The sequence below is a fragment of the Monodelphis domestica genome, chromosome 6 (assembly GCF_027887165.1).
Source record: "Monodelphis domestica isolate mMonDom1 chromosome 6, mMonDom1.pri, whole genome shotgun sequence".
NCBI classification, from domain to species: domain Eukaryota; kingdom Metazoa; phylum Chordata; class Mammalia; order Didelphimorphia; family Didelphidae; genus Monodelphis; species Monodelphis domestica.
In genome coordinates this window covers 55624476-55644154 of record NC_077232.1, presented here as the reverse complement: position 1 = coordinate 55644154, position 19679 = coordinate 55624476, and the positions used below count along the sequence as shown (strand labels likewise).

At 36.0% G+C, this 19679-nt stretch overlaps 1 protein-coding gene across 3 annotated transcripts in view; it reads left to right on the top strand.

Moving 5' to 3' along the window:
- Window positions 1–19679, top strand: part of NELL1 (neural EGFL like 1) — a 947998-nt gene that overhangs the window by 123297 nt on the left and 805022 nt on the right. For all 3 annotated transcript variants that reach the window (XM_007497168.2, XM_056802023.1, XM_056802024.1), the window contains one exon: window positions 14658–14828. In XM_007497168.2, the coding sequence (XP_007497230.1) occupies window positions 14658–14828 (171 nt within the window). The remainder of the gene's footprint in view (window positions 1–14657; window positions 14829–19679) is intronic.

The window sequence follows — 19679 nt, the reverse complement described above, 5'->3', positions numbered from 1 at the left end:
TTAAAAGGGAAAAATGTAGAGGAATCCTTGAAGAGAGTGTTCTCAAAGAGAAGAGATATGGGATGATAGCTAGAAAGGATGAATAGATAAAATGAAGATTTTTTTAGCATGTTTGTAGGAAATAAGAGATGGAAAGTAAGTGAGAGAATAAGTATGTTAGAAGGGACACCTTGCTGGAGAAAATGAGATGGAATAGGTTTTGCCTTGACAAAGAAAAAGATTACTTCATTTTGTGGAAGAGGGGTAAAGGAGATGATAGTGGCAGAAGCTTCTGGGTAATGTAAGATGAAGAGAAGAGGGAGTTCTCAGGCAATGGCTTCAATTTTCTTTGGGGGGTGGGTGGAGTAAAATATGAGGCAAAGTTCTTAGCTGAGAGAGTAGGAAGAGGAGGAATCATGGGAGTTCAGAAGAGTGATGAAAAGGTTTGGAAAAGACACTGTTGTGGGTGAGAGATGACCTCAATCAAGGTGCTATAGGGTTGTCTTGCCATAGTGAGGCCCCAATTTCGATTATGTATCACAAATTTTTAGTTCATTCAACACAGTTTTGTCATTATTCCAGCTTCATTCAGCAACTTGTGTGTAGGAGTGAAGGCAGAATATTGTGGGAATGATTTAAGGCTTAGACTTTACGGGACAAAATCAATGATATAATAAGTTGGCCAGGGACTCAAAAGAGGACAATATGGAGTTGAATTCATTGTACCTATAATAACCCAATAAGAACTTTTGATTAGATTTACTTAGGAAAAAAAGTGACCTCAGGGAACATCTAGTCCCACCCTTTCATTTTCCTGATTAATAAATTGATGTCCAGAAAGTTAATACAATTTGTTCATGGTATTATGTGGGATTTAAACCCAGACCTGAAGACTCTCTACATTCCATGCTTTTTATCATCAGCTCCTTTAAAAACTCAGCTTATGTTAACTCTTACAGGTAGCCTACCTGGATCTCTTTCAGATATTAATTTGCTTTCTCTCTGGGAATTATATTGTATATATTTTGAAACTGTCACTCTTTGGTTGTGTACCATTAGGCAAGATACTGGACCTTTATGGACCTCAAGTTCACACCATTATAAATAAGTACAGGTATGGATGAGATATTGTTTAAGGTCTTTTCAGTACCAAATCTTGGATCCTCTTTTAAATTTACTTTTCTATGTATGCAGTATTTCCCTACAACAGAATGCCAGTCAGTCAACAAGTATTAAATGCTTGTTGTTCTCAACAAGCACTCTGGTGCATTTTAGGTATATAAAGAAATGCAGTATCTCCCTGAAACCCCAACCAAGAGAAAAACGAAAACCAATCTATCACTTGCCCTCATGGAGCATGATTTCTAAGGACCTTGATGACAAGAATAGTTTAAATTGTGACTTTTTATTTCCAGCACCTGAGTCCTGGCACACACATATTAGGCACTTACCAAATGCCACCCACATTCCTTGGTAGGTAGGCACAAGGAGACCTTAAAGAGTTCCTGCATAGCATCCTCACATTTAGAACAGCCTTAATATTCAGTAATAATCTGAATGATTCTTTGATTCACTGAAATGGTTGCACTTTCTGGTGGGTAGATCCCACAAGACTGAATTTTTGGAGACCTTCGCCAGGTAAGGATATTCAGATACTCTGAGCCCTGTAGATCATCCTCAGTGTGGTTGCAAATGCCTAGTTTTCTGCTTTCCACCATCATTACCATCATCAGAAGTCCTGGAAAACAAGTAAGGTTTTTGGTTTGGGTACCATTAAGCCATTGAGAAAATAATCTCATTGATCAACTTGCCCATTTGGCTTCTCTAACCAGCTCTATCTACCACTAAACTAGTAATTATTTATTTTGGGTTTTACTAGGGGTTCATTGCTGTGCTGGCTGCTTCCTTCTAGATACTGCTTTTATTAGATGTGCTGCTATTCTTTCACTTGTTTTAGAAGCAGAAGCCATGGTTTTGAGTACTGTTTCTTTCACCTACTGTTTTTGTGACCTTGAGAAAGTCACTTAACTTCTCTGATACTTGGTTACTCAAAAGTAAAATGAGGATTATAAAATTTGAAATTTGGGAGGTTTCTAGAGTTCCAGGTCTTGAAAGCAGAAGAGTTAAGATTCAGCCTTAGACACTAGCTATGGTGACTGTGAACAAATTACTTAACCTTTGTTTGACTTAGTTTACCCATGTGCAAAATGAAGATAATAATAGGACCTACCTCTCAGGGGCATTGTAAGGATAAATGAGAAAATAATCATAAACTTCTTTGGTCATTGCTTGGCACATATTAAATTATATATATATATATATTCATTTACTTCACTCTGTATCAGTTTCACATAAGTCTCACGGATTCTTCATATTTGCTATTTCTTATATGGTAAAGCAATATTTTTTTCTCCTAATTAAGCTTTATTTCTTCAAATGAAGATCCACTTTTTCTCATTCCTTTCCTCCTACTTCTATTGAGAAAGAAAAACAAAATTCCCTGTTCAAACATAGTTTTAAGAATTAATTATTTCCAGATTATATGTTATAATAATTTTTAATAATTATTGCTAACAGTAGAGCAAAGTTAATGGTGGAAATAAAGTAAAGAATGGCATGCTTCAATATACATTCAGACTCCATATGTTCTTTCTATGGTAGCTGATAGATTTTTTTCATCATGAGTCCCTTGGATTTGTCCTGGATCCTTATATTGTTGATGAGTTGAGTCATTCACAAATGATCATCGTACACTATTGTTGTTTTGTGTAATCTCCTGTTTCTCCTCACTTCACTTTGTATCACTTCATATAAGTCTTTTTAAGCTTTTAAAAATGATTGACTTGTCATTTCTTATAGTATGCTAATATTCCATTATGATCATATACCACAACTTGTTTAGCCAAAGCCCAATTGATGGACATCACTTCACTTTCTTGTTTTTTGCTACCACAAAAAGTGATGTTATTAATATTTGTAGAAGTATATCTTTTCCCCTATCATTGATCTCTTTGGGATTCAGACCTAGTAGTAGTATTGCTGGATCAAAGGGTATGCATAGTTTTATGGCCCCTTAGGCATAGTTCAAAATTGCTTTCCAGAATGGTTCTATCAGTTTACAACTCCACCAATGGTGTGTTAGTGTCCCAATTTTTCACATGCCTCCAACACTTATTATTTTTCCTTTTTGTCATATTAGTTAGTCTGATAAATATGAGATGGTAACTCCAAGTTTTAATTTGCATTGCTCTAATTAATAATAATTTGGAGCATTTTTTCATCTGATCACAGATAATCTTAATTTCTTTATTTGAAGATTGCCTGTTTTTATCCTTTATCCATTTTCCATTTAGGAAATGATGCATTCTTATAAATTTGACTTAGTCCTTCACATATTTGAGAAAGGAGTCCTTTGTTAGAGACAGTAACTATAAAGATTTTCTCCCAGTTTGTTATTGCCTTATAATTTTATTGAATTCATTTTGTTTGTACAAAACCATTTTATTTTAATATACTTATTTATCTTACATCTCAAAGTGTTCTCTGTATCTTTTTTAGACATAAATTATTTCCTTACCCATAGGTCTTATGAGTAAATTATTTTGTGTTCCTCTAATTTGTTTGTGCTATCCCTTTTTATTTCTAAATCATGTATCCATTTTTACTTTACCTTATTATATGGCATGAGGTTGTGTTGATTTATGTCTAGTTTTTGCCATATTGTTTTCCAATTTTTCTGGCAGTTTTTCTTTGGGCAAACATGCATAGTTAAGCAAAGCAAATGTCATTGTCGAACATGTTCAAAAAATATCTCAATCTGTACTCTAAGTACATGGCTTTTATATCAGGTGATAGCATTGACATTATAGTTAGTAATTTTTTATTAGAGTTTCTAAAACTTTAAAAGTCTATAATCTTTACAATAATATTATTGTATAAATAATTTTCCTGGTTTTGCTCACTTTACTCTGCTTCAGTTAACACAAATCTTCCTGGGTTTCTCTGAAGCCATCTTCTTAGTTTTATAGCATAATAATATTCTGTCACATCCAAATAATCATTCCTCAATTGATGAACATCTTTTCAGTTTCTAATCTTTGCCATCACAGATAGAGCTGCTGTAGGTATTTTTTACTTGGGTCTTTTTATTTGATTTTTTTAGGTCTAGACCTAGTGGTAGTATGGGACTGGGATTAAAGAGTATAGACAGTGTATAGATTCTAGGTTTAATCTCAAATTTCTTTCTAGAATGGCTGGACCAATTCACAGTCTCATAAAGAACCTATTAATGTATTTATTTTCCCATAGCCTCTCTAGTATTTTCCTTTTCCTTATGTTTGGTCAACTTATGTCAAAATAATATTCAATTATGTTCATGTGTCATATTTTGTTTAGCTATTACCTAGTCAAAAATGCCCGAGTGTGAATAAATTCCTTCTTAGTAATACGACTTTTTTATTTCCATATAATATCCAATACAAGTGGTCTTTTGGTTGGTGGGATGGAAATATTATAATGGAATTGGTTTTATCATTTTGGGATGCATAGATGTCAGTGCTGAGAGGGGAAAAGGGAAGACTAATGAGCCATATTCTAGTTGAACGAAAACCACTCTTCTCTCTTTGAAGCCTCTTTTCTAAGGAAAATATTCTGAGGATCTTTTCTATCTTGTCTTCCTTAGGATACATCACTAAGAGGAAAGGTAATGATCCTTTCCATTGGGATATGAACTACTTCCTTGGCTTTACCCACTAAGTGATCAGAATCATGCTTTTAAAGGTCTTAGAAACTTCCACAGTGTGGAGTTGTGTGGGTGAGGGTATATTCTTCAAAGGCATTATTAATGAGAAATGGAAACAAGGATGCGGAACATTTGCTCTAGGTTTTATTCTTAACTCAAACCTTGATGCTCTTATGCTTCTTCCCCTCACCATTTCCTTTATGCAGCAAACTTACTCTCTCTAGAATGTAAGTAGGGCAAATGTTTTTTAAATAGCAACATAAAGCCCCTACTTTAAATAATTTAAAGATATTAGTATAGATTTTCCAGGATTTCTCATGAGAAGGATAGAAGGAACCTCTCTTATCAGGATGTCTTTATAGACAATTTATGGTCACTTAATAGGTGATCTTGAAAACATGAGAATGTATATCCCTACCCTAGTGTCTCCCTATCACCTTTAAAGGAATTGTGAAAGATTTTGGGGTTTCCTTGAATGACAAAAAAGAACAAATGATCATACAACTAGTTTGAAAGGATTTTAGGGTTTATCTAGTTCAATACCTTTATTTCAGATATTAAGAATCTGAAGTATATAATGGTTAAGAGTGGTCAAAGTCACACCTGCAGTGAGTTGCAGAGATGTTTTCCAATATAGATCTTTTAATTTCTTTTTTTTAACCCTTATCTTCTATTTTAGAATAGACACTAAATTGGTTCCAAGACAGAAGAGCAGCAATGATTAGGCAATTAGGATTAAGTAACTTGCCTAGGGTCACAGAGCTATAAAGTGTGTGAGGTTACATTTGAACCCAGGACCTCTTGGCTCTCTGTCTGTTGATCCACCAAGTTGCCATAGGTCCTCTCATTTCAAATTCAGCATCCTTTCCACCATATCACTTGGTGGCAAAGCCTACTTTGTAGATTACTTTGTAAAGAGAAAGTTTAAAAAATTTTTAAAAATTTATTTAATTGATTAAAAAAATTTTCCCCATGGTTACATGATTTGTGTTCTTTCCCTCCCTTCCTCCCATCCCTTCCTATAGCCAATGCACAATTCCACTGGGTTTTACATTTTCATTAGAAAGTTTTAATAATGATTTCAAATTTACTTGCTGCCTTTGAATTATGGTGAACCCATCATTTGGTTCTAATATTTCTTGTTATTGTTCAAAGGATGAGCTCCATTTAATTTTTAGCTTCTGTTCTCTCCTGCCTATCCTGCATATGACAAACAAGTTAACTTTCTTAAAACTTTGTTTTCATCACTTCACTCTGCTCATAAATGTTCAGTAGCTCTACTGCATGTGGAACAAAACCAACCCTGATGGTGTCCTAGTGTACAGAGTCTTCTGACGTCTTATATCAACTGACATCTTCAGAATCATCTTGATTGATCCCCAACAAGAATCTTCCAACCATTCAGTCAGTAAACAGAAATATTGTTTGATGATAATCTGTGAAAACTTGGCTACTTTCAGCAATTCAGTGATCTGGGACAATTCTGAAAGACTTATGATGAGGAATATTCTCCACCATCAGAGAAAGGGAGTCATCTCTCACATTAGCATTATTTATGATTTTCATTTGGGGTTTTGGTTATGTATGAGTGTGTTCTTAAAACAATGATCAATAGGGAAGTGTGTTTTGCATGACAATAAAAATAAAATTAAAAAATCATCTGACATTGTACCCCTGGTCAAATCACTTAATTTCTTTCAACTTGTTTTTCCATCTTTAAAATGGGGGGTTCTTATATGAATAGTGCGATTTTCATAGGGTGTTTGTCAATGCCAAATGAAATAATATATTTAGAAGCCTTTTTATCCTCTTCCCCTCTCTATAGTGGTACTGTCTGAGTCACACATGCCTGAAATTGTACCCCAAAGTCTAGTTTATTATAGATGAGGCTTCTGTAAGCCTTTTGGCAATTACTGTATTTATGTTAAAATGTTAAGCTTTTTGAGGCCAGGGACTGTTTCCTTTCTGTCTTTGTGTCCCTAGTGTCTAACACTTGACATATAACAAGTGCCTGATGAATGCTTGTTTAATTATTTTAAATAACATGTAAAGTACTTTTCAACTCTTAAAATACCATGTAAATATCAGCTAGAATTATTTTTTGTCCTGATACTTTTGCTCAAGGCTTCTCCCTCATCTAGCCTGTTGCCATTCTCTGTCTCTCCAGATCCACTTTTTCATAAGGAGTCCTTGAAAAAAAAATCTTATTCCTGTAATAAGTAAAAGCCGGAATTGGTGGCTATATTTAAGGCTCTTGTAAAGAGTAACTGTAATGCTCTCTCTGCAAAAATGAATAAAAGCATATAGGTCTAGAAGGGAGATTATGCATAATCTAGGCAAATCATCTTATTTTACTGAGAACCAGTTTTGAAATGATTGTCTCAAGTAATGAACCTCATTGGTAACAGAAATAAGACTTGAACCCATATCTCCTGATTCAAAGTCTGATGCTCCTTTAGTTTCATTATATAACAGAATCTTAATTAAAAGTCTTTTCTTCTCTTCCCATATCCGTAGTGGCACTCTTTAAGTCCTATATGTTTGATAGCATACCTCAGAGCCTAGCTATTACAAATGTGGAAATTATTATAGAAAAGGAGGTAAGACTCTTCAGTGGAGAAAATCACTCCATTATCCTGGAATATCATAGGTGGAAGGAATGTTGAGGTCATAATAACCAATCTATAGTGACAAAAATCACAGAACACAAAATTGTGGAATTTCAGTGATGGTAGGAACCTCATTGGTCATCTAGTCAAATTTATATTTCAATAAGAATTGCTACTACAACATACCTTCCAAACCCATTATCTAACCTTTGCTTGAGGATCTCAATGTCGAATTCAATCTCTCCAGAGGCAGCTTATCCTACTTTTGGATAGTTTTATTATGGTTTGAAATTTTCACTAATACAGAGTTATTGGTTTGACTCTCTGTGTTATTCCTAGTTCTTTTTTCCAAAGACTAAGCAAATAAGCCCATTCCCTTTTCTACATGTTTGACTTTTAAAAATTTGAAGAAAAATGACATATTTATCCCAGCACTAAGCCCAGACTTTTTAGGGTACATATCTCACCAATTTCTTTAGTCCATCATTCTATGGCACAAACTTGAGGTCTTTCATCATTCTGTTTATCCTTTTGCCATTTCAGTTTATTAGGAGCCATCTTAGGATGTGGTATGCAAAACTGATCTCAGCACTCTAGATGTGGTTTGATCAGGGAGGGCAGAGTACCTGAGGACTGCCACTTTCTTATTTCTGGAAGGTACATCTTTCTGAATATAGCCTAAGATCACATTAGAATTTTTATATTTGGGAATATTAAAGTGTTTCACACAGAGTTCCAGAGCAGAAAAAATACCATGATATTGAGAGCCAATTTTCTCCCATGCATTTATAACTTCTTATAATAACTATTTTGATCTTTTGTATATAGACATCTAAGGCTATATAATAGGTATTAATGCTAACAGAACCTTGAACCTGGCTAGCCTTTCCCTTTGTCAATGGAAACTTGCAAGTGGTATTGATGTGTGTTAGTTAATGGAGGAGCATGGTCTTGTTGACCAAACCAGTTTTTGTGACCATACCACCTGCTTGCACATGCTAGCAATTGTTGTCCAGGGAGATGTTCAGGGAGACTATCATCTGATTGTAAACAGACACTGTATCTGCAGAGCTCTTTGGACCAAAGGCTTTTTATACAGAAACAAGTATTTGCATGCATATGGAATAGAATTTTATTAAGGAATTGTTTTCCTCAGGAATAAATCAGCAATGAGTATGATTTTGGGGAAATGGTAATCATTTCTGTGAAAAGTACTGTGAGTGATCATTCTCAGAGGAGGAATGGGATTTTTGTGTTTTAACTTCCAATAGACTGGTAAATTAGAATTTTCTTTGACCTTAGAATTTTTTGACCTTCTATTCATGATGAGTGATGATATCTAGTTCCTATGTGACAGTATTTAGAGAATTAGCCAAATTGACTCTCTGAGATGGTGAAGTGCAATTTATCTATGGCTTTGCATCCTTTATATGAGTTAGAGTTATAATCACCCATAGAGAGAGAGGAATACATCGTGTGACATCTTGGATCTGGCTATGGTTCACTGAAGAGAAAAAGAGGAGGTAGTCAATACATTCAGAGCAAAAATTCTTTCATATTCACCTGATTTTGCAAGCCTCCACTGATGGGTATAGTGCTATCATTTTCTTTGGATCCTTGTCATCATGATGTTGGTACTAGGCATATCTCCCTTTCTTAAAGAATAAGCTTTAAAAAATACAGATAGGTGGCTCATTGGACCGAGAATCAGGCCTTGGAGATGGGAAGTCTTGGATTCAAATTTGACCTCAGACACTTCCTAGCTGTGTGATTTTGGGCAAATCACTTAACTCCAATTTCCTATCTTTTACCATTCTTCTGTCTTGGAAACAATACTTAGTATTGAATCTAAGAAGGAAGGTAAGAGCTTTAAAAAGAGATAGTAAGCTCCTTAAGGTCAAGACCTTCTCAGATATGTAAGATATTAATAGCTAGGCCCATTGTGTTGTGTTCTTTCTAGATTATATCTAGAACATCATATTTAGTTCTGTGCACTACACTTGAGCAAACACTATGATCAACTTGGACAAAGTCCAGAGTAGAGGAACCAGGATGGCAAATGCCTCTAGATTATGCTATTTGAAGATCATGGGAACAGAACTGGACTTCTTGGGTTAAAGAAGAGAGAATGAAATAATTGTGTACAAGTATTTGTTAGACGTATTAGACTTGTTTTGTTTGATTCAGGGACCAATAGGGAAGTTTCAAAAGAACAAATTTAAGCTTGATGGAAGGAAAAACTTCATAGCGCCTAGACTTTTTCAAAAAAAGGAATGGATTTCCTCAGGAGGTGATGGTTCCCATAATTGGAAGTTTGTGTATAAGAACTAGATATATAACAAGTCATATTGTAGAAGGAATTCTGTATTTTTATTTTTTTGGTATGGGGTGGAATGGATGATCACTGAGGCCTTTTCTGGCTTGGATTTTATGACTCTATGATATTCCCGTTTTCCTCATAATATTCAGCACAACTATTAAATAATTACTTATTAAATGATTGCTTCTAAATTTCCATGGATACAGGAGATAAAAATGATTTTAGAAAATCTATTTCCTTTTCCATACTCAGGCTATACATATTTCCCTTTTGAATTTAAAGGAAGAGGGGGCAGCTGGGTCACTTAGTGGATTGAGAGCCAGGCCTAGAGACAGGAGGTCCTGGGTTAAAATCTGGCCTCAGCCACTTCCCAGCTGTGTGACCCTGGGCAAGTCACTTAACCCCCATTGCCTAGCCCTTACCACTCTTCTGCCTTGGAGCCAATACACAGTACTGACTCCAAGACGGAAGGTAAGGGCTTAAAAAGAATGAACTTAAAGGAAGAGATAAATTTGTAAATTAGTTTGTTTTATTAAGAACATTTGGCTAACTTAGCTTCAAGGAGCCAGAAAAATCTATGACTGAAAGCTGTGCACATTAAGATATTTATTTTCCCATGGCCTTTTAATGTTTGTCTTAACATAAGCGTGCTTGGATTTGGAAGCCACTTGCTAGATTATATTTACTTCATCATCCTTTGTTCTCCCATCTGTTTCTTAGTAGTGGCATCACTGAAGTGGGTCAGGAGGTGGTCATTATTCTTAAATACTCCTCCTTGGTATTCTCATGTGAGACAGAAGCATGAGAAATAGGCATTTGTTCCTTGACATAAGATTGGGAAACCATGTATAACAGAAGCTTAGGTTTATGATATATACATTTCAGTCCTTGTATCTGACACACTTTGCTATTAAATATGTTGGTTAGTAGGGGCAAACTGGCTTAGTGGATCAGAAAAAGAGCCATCTCCTGTGATTCAAGGGTTTTATTTTAGCACCCCTGGCTAGATGATACCTCTCTGTAGTCCATGTTGTTAGGAGATAATGTCATTTCTAGAACTTTACTTTATCACAGTGACTTCTTCTGGACATGGTTAATTCAATTTAACAAGCATTTAATATATATATGCACATATATTATATATATACATACATACATATATATATATATACATATATATATGTATATATATATATATATATATATATATATAAAGTAAGAAATTGCTAAGTACTGTAGATAGAAAGGCAAAAACCCAAGTTGGTAACCTAGGGGGGAGGTGATCCTTTATGTTATGCCCCAACTCATGCCCTATATCCAAAGAGTTGTTAAATCTTGTCAATTCTGCCTCCTCAAAGTCCCTACTGTCTATCACCTCCTCTACATTCATGGGTTCTTAATATTCACCCTAAAAACATCCTAGTGTAGCTCTTTATCACTTGCCTGGACTATTTCTATCACCTCCTAATTGGTCTTCCTGAATGCAGCCTCTTCTCTCTGCTCCATTGTCTTTCCAAAGAACATTCTTAAAGGAAGGATCTGATTATGCCAATCCCTTGATCAAGAAACTCCAGTTTCTCCCTGTTGCTTTTAGGATAAAACACTAACTCGCCAATTTGCCCTTCACCATTCTATTTCTCATCAACTTTCCAATCTGATTAAGTACTCTTCTCCATTATATATAGGTACACCTTGGAAATATTATGGGTTTGGTTTCAGACCACTTCAACAAAATGAATCACATGAATTTTTTTTTGTTTCCTGGTGCATATAAAATTTAGGTTTACACAGTAGTTTAATAAGTGTGCAATACATTATGTAAAAAAGTACATAACTTAAATATTATTTTTTTGCTAAAAAATGCATCTGAGTCTTAAATGAGTCTTAATCTTTTTACTAGTGGAGAGTCTTGTCTTGCTGGTGATGGCTGTTGACTAATCAGGCTGGTAGTTCCTGAAAATTGTGGGGAGGGAAATGAATGGTGGGGGGCCTGTGGCAATTATTTAAAGTAAGACAACAATGAAGTTTTCTACATCAATTGATTACTCCTTTCTTTTGAACACTTAGAAGCCATTATAGTTATTTATTGGCCCAATTTTAATATTGTGTCTCAGGGAATAGGGATACCTGGAGAGAGAGTGAGAGATGGGGAATGGCAGGTCAGTGGAGCAGTCAGAACACAGATAACATTTATTGATTTAGTTTGTTGTCAAATGGACATGGTTAGTGGTGCCCCAAAACAATTATGATAGTAACATCAAAGATTATTCGTCACCATAATAGATACAAAGTCATGAAAGAGTTTGAGATACTGCAAAAATCACCAAAATGTGACTCATAGTCATGAGTGAGCACACGCTATTGGAAAAATGGTGCTAATGGACTTGCTCAATTCAGGGGCACCACAAATCTTCAATTTGTAAAAACAAAAACAAAACATGAAAATGCAATATCTTCAAAGTGCAATAAAATGAGATATGCCTGTTTTCTAATAATCCAAGCAAGCAGGTGCCTGTTTGTAGTTCTTCATATGCAATCTACATTTCCTGTTTCCAGGGCTTTATACCAACTGGTTGCCATACCTAGAAGATGGAGTTATCTTCACTTTTTCTTCTTAGAATCCCTAGCTCACTTCAAGGTTCAGCTTAAGTAAACCTTTTTTTTTTTTCAGATGCCTTATCTGACTCCTTATTCTGCCACCCCCAAATTAATATTTGTATGCAGGGTTAGTGATATAAACTGAACTTATGATTTCACTGGTATAGGGAAATGTCTGTGGGGAACTTCTCTAACAATAAAACAGCCTGATCTTTGTAATTTATAGTCCTAGAGGTTTACTAAATTCACTGAGAGGTTAATTGATTTGCCTAGAGTTATACGATTGTATTTACATATCCCTGAATATTTTGTATCCTCTCATCCTAGTATACTGTACTTTAATCTCCTTGATGGCTGGGAATGTTTCATTTTTTAAATTTGTATTCCAAAAACTTAGTACAGTGTTTGGTACATAATAGGCACTTTTAAATACTTGGTGATCATTTAAAAAACAAGGAGGTCATTACTGTCAAGGAACTCGTATTGTACTGCAACATTTATAGAAGTAATTAAATATGAAGTGATAAAGTAATCAATAGATAAAGAGACAAATGGAGAGGGAGAAGGAAAGAGAAAGGGGGGGGAAGAGAGAGAAAATACATTGTGTCACAATCAAATGTAAAAACAGACTTCTTTACTAGTAGCAATTCAATAATCCAGGACAATCCAGAGGAATTTATGAGAAAGAACGCTATCCACATGCAGAGAACCGTGGGAGCAGAAACACAGAAGAAAAATATACAATCAATCATGTGGTTTAATGAGGATATGATTGAGGTTGTTGACTTTAAATGATCAATAGTGCAAATATGAATAACATGGAAATAGGTTTTGGACAATGATACGTGTATAACCCAGTGGAATTGTTTGTCAGCTCATGGACGTAGGAGGGAAAGAACATGAATCATGTAACCATGGAAAAATATTCTAAATTAATTAATGAGAGAGAGAGAAAGAGAGAGAGATGAATTAACTGGGGAAATTGGGAGAGGTGCAGGCATGGCACATGGGCTGTGCTGTAAGAGAAGCCTATAATTCTTTGCAGTTGAAAAGGGAGGGCTTTCCATGTATGGGAGAAGCCCTTGTGTGACAGCATGGGGGAAGGGGATGGAATGTCATATATAGAGAAGAAGATAGTGGGCTATTTTCACTGGACATAGACTTGTCTCATGGGAGAGGTTAGGCTATGGGAAATACTATGCATCTCTCTCTTAAATAACAAAACTCCTTACTTTCTGCCTTAGAATTGATACTAATTCTTGGCTCTAAGGCACAAGGGCAGCGAGGATGGGCAATTGGGGTTAATTTGACTTGTCCAGGGTCACACAGCTAGAAAGGGTCTGAGGCCAGATATGAACCTGGGACATCTCATCTCAGGCTTGGCTCTTTATTTATTGAATCACTGAGCTGTTCCCTGTGTATAACTCTTATGCAAGAGTAGTGGGGAAAAGGTAATTGCTTCCTGCATTGTGTGTATGATAAAAAGCAAAGATGGTTATTGACCAAATTTTTGACTGTATCAATCAAATTGATACTTTCCAAGTGTTTGGATAATTCTCTTTAAAAATCTGGGACCAGAGTACAAAAATTTATTAAGCACCTATTATTTTGCCAGGTACTATACAAATGCTGTCTCATTTGATCCTCACAATAACCCTGGGAGGTAGGTGATATTATTAGACCCATTTAGAGTTGAGGAAACTGAAGAAGACATAGAGATGTACAGCTAGTAGACTTGAAATCAGACTTCTCACTCCAAGACCCATCCCTATATCCTCTGTGCCACCTAACGCTCTTAAGGGAGTGGGGGACAACACTTAGCCATAGATTTCATGACGGTGTATATACTTAATAACTGATTTAAATGTGAACAAACTTGAATGTCCCTCTAATTATTGAGGAATTGCTATCTTTTATGGTTTTGTTCAAGGAAGAATAAATTAAAATTAAAATCACCAGTCTCTTCTTCTTGCCAACTTCTTGACCTAATGTCTAAGGTCACTTTTCTTTTTCTGTAATGTTTAAAAATATGACAGGTCTAAAAATAAACACCAGTAAATCTATTCCACTTGAATGGCTTTCCTTAGACAATGGAAAAAGGAATTTGAACCACACTTTTAAGTGTTTAAAAGACAATGCACCAGTCTCAACTAATTAGCTTGTGCCCTGTTACCTTACAGTGGCTCAATTGATCTTCATTTCCTCTCTGAGGGCATTGAAAATGTGGGCTCTAATATAAAAGGTGAGCTGCCTTCTATGCTGTACAATTGATTTCAGGTTGTGGCCCTTTGTGTGATGGTGAGTTAATTTTAAATGCTGAAAAGCTATTGAAATTAGGTAGTGCCCAGAGGGAACTGATGGTGATGATGTCTTGTTGCCAACTGACTGACTCTTTGTCCTTTCAATACAGCTATTTTGAACTGGAGAGCAGCGGCTTGAGAGATGAAATCAGGTATCACTATAGATTTAATGGGAAATCAAGGACAGAGGCTTTTCCTTACCGGATGGCAGATGGCCAATGGCACAAGATTGCACTGTCGGTTAGTGCTTCTCATCTTCTGCTCCATGTGGACTGCAACAGGTAAGGGCTTGAATTTGATAGAGGGAGCACTTATCCTTGAAATTACACAATTATATGAAGGCCAACTGGGAAACAAAAACTGAAGGACTTTGCAATCCACTTAACTTTTAGAATGGACTGTTATGCATCCTAAAGTGACCAAGTATAATATGCTGGGGAAAATAGACCATTAAAATGAAATCATGTCTTCTGATTATGAATGAATGCATCAGTAGTTGATTGCTGATTGGGGAATATTAAATATACCTTCGTGTACTCTGGGCACTGGCTGATGTTATATTCTGCTGTGATTACATTTCATGGTGACAGATTGTTTTGTGGTCTGTTCTGCCCAAGAAGCAGTCTTGATACGCCTACTCTGAAACTTGAGGAATATGTCATCCTAGAGGCACTAATTTTATTTCTCTTAATCAAATGCCATTTAGCTTAAATATCTTCCCTAAATGGAAACTTCTAAAAGGGACTATTCTTTGAATTTTTTGTAGTTGATGCCATTCATTCTCTGAGAGGTATTAGTTTTTTTTTAAAAATCAGTTTCCTTTTAAAAGCTAAGACTGCAATTTGTTAGGTTTGGAAAGTTTCAAAAGGAGGGTTTGGTTTCGGATGGGAAAGTCAGATGTCATACCCACTAAGTTTCAGTGGGGGCAGTTTTTATATCATCTAAAGGAATTTGAAATCTGTTGGTCCCATTATAGTTGTTGAAGTCTGGACAGCTTGGTAATAGTGCCCAGGGGTGGTGTTTTGATCTCTCAGAACCCAGTCGAGCATCTTACACATTTTGATCTGAGTTCAATTACAGGGAATAGACTACATCTTTAGTAGGGTCCATGTACTGCTGTTACGATTACAGTGCAAACTGACCATACTGTCAGAAGAGCTATTATTCCACCAGATATTCCCTGAATCAATGAGATGGTATGAAGAGTCTTCCTTCCAGAACTTGTCATGCCGTGGTATGATAAGGGCAATTTCAAGGACATTTTAGTTTCAAACTGCATTTTAGATCAGGAAGTGTCATATTTCAAATTCATATGAATTCAACCAAAACTCAACATTTATTATTAAGTGTATTTGATGTACAGTGTACCCATGCTCTATCTTGAGAGGGGAAGACAAGTTTGGGTACACTACTATCCTTTCCTCATGGTGGAATAAACTAAAAATCAGATTAAAGGTCTTACTTTCATGGAACCTACTCTCTTAGGGGGAAATTACAGATAAATGTATTATTATAATGCAAATTCTATTGCATCTGACATTTGAGGTCATCTGGTTTCCTGGGTAAACAACAAAATACAGGTCCTGTCATCTTGGCTAGTCATCTGGAAGTCCTTACTCTCATTGTTTTCAGTTGATAAAAGATGTCCCCAGGCATAACCAGACTCAGCTACAGAAGACAATTCATGTATATTTTAGTCTTTAGGGACTCACAGTATCTCTTCCACCAGCCTGATCTAAGTTCCTGAAATTGAACTCATTAGTTACTCTCTAAAGACATTGAAAACCCTTGTTAAAATGCAAGCAGAGTCCACAGAGGGGAAATACAGGAAAGTGACATCATTGAATTTATGTAAAGGTGACCTGAATTAATTTATCCAATCAGCAAGTAATGAGGACACTGAGGCAATGGACCAGCTTAGGTGATTTTCTTTTTCTCTTTTATTATGAATTTGACAAACATCAACAGCATGTGTGTTTCCATATACAAAGAAGAGTATGACAAGGGAACTGCATATGGAACCTTGAATCTGTAGTACATAGTTGGTTTTTAGATGTGATTAAGCAATTATTCTGTTCTGAGACTCTGTTAATTGTTGAGGATACAAATACAGAAGTTAAGAAAACCCCCTTTCTTTCAAGGAGAGTACAGTGGAATAGAGGAAGATAACAAATTAAGGGCAATGGTGGCCAGGAAAGGATACTTTTACTTGGAAAGTTTTATGGTAAGTGAGTAGAATCTTAGAAGAGTGGGATGACATGCCTTAGTAATAGTGATAGTTTTGACTTAATTATAGTTCCAGAGCTGGAAAATGGATGGGGTGGGAAGAGAAGCAGCTATTTAGGAAAGAGCCAGTATTACAGCATTTTCCTGCTTATCATTGTCCACATTTGAGTTTCCTCCCACTTTCTACTGTGTATTTTTAAATGTTTAATTGACACTATTTTCTTAAATTTTTTTTCATCTCTATCATTCCTTCTCATTCTTCCTACTCTCCCATCCTACACAAAAACACTTATTTGTAGCAAATAAATAGATCCAATCAAAACCATACACATTCATATTAGCCATGTCAGAAGCTGTATGTCTTTTTTGAACCTCTAGTCCATCACCTTTTTACTAAAAGATGCAAAGCATGTTTCATTCAGTAGTTTCTGGGAGTACTGCTTGGTCATCACATTGATCAATCCTTGCTTTTCAAAGTTATTTTCCTTTAAAATATTATAATCATTGTAGAAATTGTTTTTGTTATTTTGTATCAGTTAATATCTCCTCTCTTCCTAGGTTTCACTGAATCTAACCTTTGGGTTTTTTTTTATGGAAAAAATATATAATTACATTTATATACTATAATTAGCTCAGCCTTCCCTGAATTGTAAGCACCTCTTTAGTTTCTAGTTTTTTTTTAATCACAATAAAGAAGAGCTGATATAAACATTTTGGTCATTTTGGATCCTTTTTCCCTGTCTTTTATCTTTATGAAGGGTATTTCTGGGTCAAAGGATTTACACAACTTGGAAATGTGTAGGGTATAGTTCCAAATTCCATTCTAGAATGTCTGGGCTGATTCATAAGCCCACTAATGCTGCATTAGTTTGAAGTTAGGTACATTGCAATGTAGGGAAGGAAATGACCTGGATTATAGGACATTAAATAGTTGAATATATGCTAACTCCATGGGGAATCAAGTGCTTGAAACTGGTGGATCTAAGAAAGAAGGCACTGAAAGGAATTTGTAGAATATTTACTCTACAGTTTTATCTAACGTCATCTTGACTGACTTACTTGCATAGAACATTGCTACTTCTTCATTGGAAAGGAAAGTAACTCCTCCTTGTCTTGGGATAGCTAGGTGGCACAGTACATTGAGGGCCCCTACTTGAATCAAGAAGACATATCTTCCTGAGCTCAAATTTGACCTCAAATGCTTGCTAGCTGTATGACTCTGGGCAAGTCACTTAACCTTGTTTGTCTTAATTTCCTCATCTATAAAATGATCTGGAGAAGGAAATGGCAAATTACTTCAGTATCTTTACCAAGAAATTCCCAAATGGGATCACAGAGAGTCAGACATGACTGAAAAAAGACTGAATAACAACAACAAAACATATTTGTCTCTGAAAAATTAAGGAGCTTTTTTGAGGAAAATCATGATATGGATAATGTAAGGGAGGTAAAAAGGAGATTTTTTAAAAAATATATTTGATCATTTCCAAGCATTATTCGTTAAAGACATAGATCATTTTCTTTTCCTCCCCCCACCCCCCATAGCTGACGCGTAAGTCCACTGGGCATTAGATGTTTTCTTGATTTGAACCCATTGCTTTGTTGATAGTATTTGCATTAGAGTGTTCATTTAGAGTCTCTCCTCTGTCATGCCCCCTCAACCTCTGTATTCAGGCAGTTGCTTTTTCTCGGTGTTTCCACTCCCATAGTTTATCCTTTGCTTATGAATGGTGTTTTTTTCTCCTGGATCCCTGCAAATTGTTCAGGGACATTACACCACCATTTATGGAGAAGTCCATTACGTTCGATTATACCACAGTGTATTAGTCTCTGTGTACAATGTTCTCCTGGTTCTGCTCCTCTCGCTCTGCATCACTTCCTGGAGGTTGTTCCAGTCTCCATGGAACTCCTCCACTTTATTATTCCTTTCAGCACAATAGTATTCCATCACCAACATATACCACAGTTTGTTCAGCCATTCCCCAATTGATGGGCATCCCCTCATTTTCCAGTTTTTGGCCACCACAAAGAGCGCAGCTATGAATAAAAAAGGAGATTTTTTAAAAGGTTGGACTGGATTATTTAAGAATAAGGTTGCCAGGAATTTTATAAAATTTCAAAGAGATTTATTCACAATTTATTTCCAAAGTATAGAAAGAGTGAAGTAAGAAAATGAGAGAGAGGATAGGGTAAGATATCTAGCCTAAGCACTAAGTATTTTGCTCTGACCCCTGGCTCAAAAACAGGCAGGGCTAGTTAGTCCTTAGCCAGAGGGGCCCCAGCCCTTGTAGTTGAGGACATAGGAATGCAGGGAGCCTCTATCAAGAGTATAATTCTCTTCTGAGGCTAGTCTCTTCAAAAAATCCAGGAGTCAGCCTTTCTCACTCACCACATGTCAGTCCAAAGGGAGAGATTAAAGGACAGTCTCACCAGGAAAGGTTTCAGGTTCAGTCAGCAGATTTTTAATCAGCCTCCAACTCGAACTCAGAACTCCAAAGAATGAGAGAACTCTGAAGTCTCAAGCACAAAGAACTTGAAAACTCCCAGAAGAAGTCCAAAGTCTCCACAGGAAGTTGTAACTCCCTTTTAAAGACACTTTCTTTTGTGTCACATCCTGTGCTTTCCTCCACTTTTATGTCTACCAATTACAGTTGAAGCTTTGCTTAGGACTGCCCAGCGGGCAGTTAGTTTGATTCTGATTCATCACCCACTATCACACATATGGGTCACATACCTCCCCCACTCAATGATTAAGTGGGATGTGTAGTAGCAAGTGTCACATACCAGCAGCAGTTCTCTCTAGTCATAAGCCAGAGCATCCAGTCACTGCAGCAACAAGTAATAGTGTCATACAGATTTACCATTCTATTTCAATAAGTAACAGTTTCCACAGATTAACATTTCTA